Source organism: Sitodiplosis mosellana, unplaced genomic scaffold, assembly GCF_009176505.1.
Source record: "Sitodiplosis mosellana isolate CC-2019 unplaced genomic scaffold, AAFC_SMos_1.0 Smas_scaffold_248, whole genome shotgun sequence".
In the NCBI taxonomy this organism is placed as follows: domain Eukaryota; kingdom Metazoa; phylum Arthropoda; class Insecta; order Diptera; family Cecidomyiidae; genus Sitodiplosis; species Sitodiplosis mosellana.
Window position 1 is genome coordinate 1 of NW_022595490.1, and position 2906 is coordinate 2906.

At 34.4% G+C, this 2906-nt stretch overlaps 1 protein-coding gene across 1 annotated transcript; it reads left to right on the forward strand.

Annotated features, from left to right (window-relative positions):
* Positions 1 to 1674: 1674 nt before the first annotated feature.
* On the forward strand, positions 1675 to 2753 carry LOC129570831 (centrosomin-like; the record flags this gene model as incomplete). The annotated part of the gene is given in 2 exon segments (XM_055450552.1): positions 1675 to 1938; positions 2010 to 2753. Coding segments are annotated over 2 exon segments (979 nt in total), but the record flags the coding sequence as incomplete, so codon positions are not given.
* Between the last annotated feature and the right edge of the window lie 153 nt (positions 2754 to 2906).

Consider the following 2906-nt stretch of genomic DNA (forward strand, 5'->3'; position numbering starts at 1 on the left):
GAAAGATGGCTAGAAGTCATAGCTAACGATGGCGAATACATTGGTTAATGTAAATTTTCAATTTATTTTGCAATAAATGTATTTTTAGACAAAAAAAACGGCGGAAACTTTCGAATTGACCCAATAGCTCTGGCATTCCATCTTTGTTCATCACTTTCAACATCACATAAATTTTGTCGATGTGAGTACGATCCACTGAACCATCAATACGAATCGAACAAGCAAGCGCATTAGATAACTTTTCCTTGAATTCGTGATCGGATTTGACGATTGATGAAAGCAATTCTAAATGATAATTTGGCGAAACATACTGCCAATTTATATTTTGCGGAATAACTGTCTCATTCATTTTATCAAAGTCAAAGCTATTGCTTGCTTCTGATGCGACATATCGTGGAGGCCAATTGTACGCTGCCAAACTTAATTTCTTCCCGTCGGCATACACTTGAATAAGCAGCTTTCCAATGTGATTGGCCATTAATTTATTTGCTTGAGTTATGTGAAAATCCATAGCACCTTGTCTTTGACCGCTTGTAACCGATAACAAAAGTTGACCAGTAAACATCCCATACTGTTACACGCCGATTTTCAAATGCCCATGCGCGTTCGAAAGGGCATCCCTCAAAACCCCCAAAAACAAAATATTACGATCCCATATTCATATTTGGGGTAGTTATGGGGGTATGTTTATTTTGGGGCTGAAAATCGTGGTTTTTACATGTCAATGCACTTTTTTCATACTAGAAATGGTTTGGGAACAGTAGTTTGTTGATATGAAATGTTCATTATACTCTAGAGAATCAAATGACACTTTGGTTGGACCTGCCCTTCATCCCTGTGACGCGGGGTAGAATATGAACAAAAATATCTCATAGTAATCTCTGCCAAAAACCAAACTTCTGCACATGTGATCAACATGAAACTTTCAGAATCTTATTTTTTCTCCAAAAAATGAAACCTCAGAAAGTTTGACGCCAATTAGAATCGATTAACGGGTACCTCCCATACAAAATTGTCCAAAAATCGGTAATTTTAGTCAAAATTTCAAAAAATTTGTATGGGAGGTACCGGTAAATCGATTCCGATTGGTTTCAAACTTTCAGAATCTTATTTTTCTCCCAAAAAATGAAATCCCAGTAAGTTTGAAGCCAATCGGAGTCGATTTACAGTTACCTCTCATACAAAAGTGTAAATTTTTTGAGGTTTTTCTTAGGGCAAGTACCCCAGGATCAAATCGAAAATGGCTCATCTTCGAACTTAATTCGAATACAAAACTTTTGGCGTTTCCAGATTTTGATTATCTCAATTATTTTTTGGGTTATCGTGTTAACACACACTAACGACGACGACGGCACACGAACGGAAAAGTGTCTCAAAAAGTTTTCTACGCGTTTCATGAGTTTTTATGAGCGGTCTTGTTTCTTTCTGCGTTTTTGTTTTTCTGCATTTTTTCTTTCTGAGTTTTTGGGTTTCTGCAAAAAAAAAATCTGCATTTTTCTTTCTGCAAATTCTTTTTCTGCGTTTTTGGGTTTCTGCATTTTTTTCTGCATGTAATTCGGATACCGTTGGGACGAATACCAATGACAAACTTTTGGCATAGTGAATTTTTACAAAGACACCCATGATTTTCTTTTGCTGACGTGAAAAAGTGCCAAAAATAATTTTTGGTGAATTCTCCATTCTCTTTTATTTAGATAAAAACAATGAATCCACAGCTACCCCAAACCGATATTGTTCGAGAGAAATCGTGGTGCAAGAGTTACACACAAATTTGTGATATGCTAACTAATCGTTTATGTGAATTGGCTGGGTTTCTGGATTTGTTGCTAAAGCATAAAGTCATTTTTAATACTTTAGCTCATGAAGAACAAAGGAATATTAGGAAGGCTATCGAAGACAGTTTGAATTTATCACGAAATTTAACAACTCTTACGGAAGGTACATTATATAGATTCTATGAAAATTTAAAAAATAGAAAATCTTTTTCTCCATTATCTTAATATTTTAAGAGCATTTTCTGACAACATCAAATGATGCCCTAGATGACGACCACAATATTAGTGAATTTCTACGAACATTTCAAAATGAGAGTCAAAAAAAGGATAGACTGATTGAAGTTGATAAAAAAGGCACACATAAAATAGAAGAAGAAAAACCTGTATACTATTATAACCAATCTGACGGTTGTAATCTTAGCGAAGATGAATCGAAACGAAGAATCGCATTGCAAATGATTCAAAATGAATTCACCAGTGTAAACGTTCTACGTGGGGCTGTATTTCAGAAATTCTCGAATAATTTAAAAACATTACGTGACACGATAATTATTCACGATTCTACTTCACGTGAGGATATTTATCTCCAGAAAAGAAAACTTGAACAAACCTTGAGTGAAACTAGAAATGCACTGCAAACTTCACGCCAAAATGAGACACAATTTCAAATTCGAATCAGTGAAAGAGAAACGATGTTACAAAAACTGAAGCGCAGTTTAGATGAGGCGACTCTTCAAATATCGAAGGCAGTTCTGGAGCGAACAAAGTTTATGAAAGAAAGGGATTCTTTTGAAAAGTTTGGGCAAGAATACAAGGAGAAATATGATCATTTATTGTCGGAGAGTTCAGGACTACATACGAAATTGGCGCTATTGGAACACGAGAATGCGCAGTTGGTTTTGAAAAAAACAAACAAATTAAATTTACTTCAGAAAAGAGTTTCAGTGGATGACGACAGCCTACAAAAGGGGGGAAAAGGTATTTTGATATTATTATCATTTTAGAACTAATTTCAATTTATGATAATGAAAAAAATATAATATTTATTTATTTATTGATTTTAATGTCTACCATAATGGCCGAAAGTATTGAAGTTTAAAATAAGACTTAACTTTATTGAATAAATGTTCT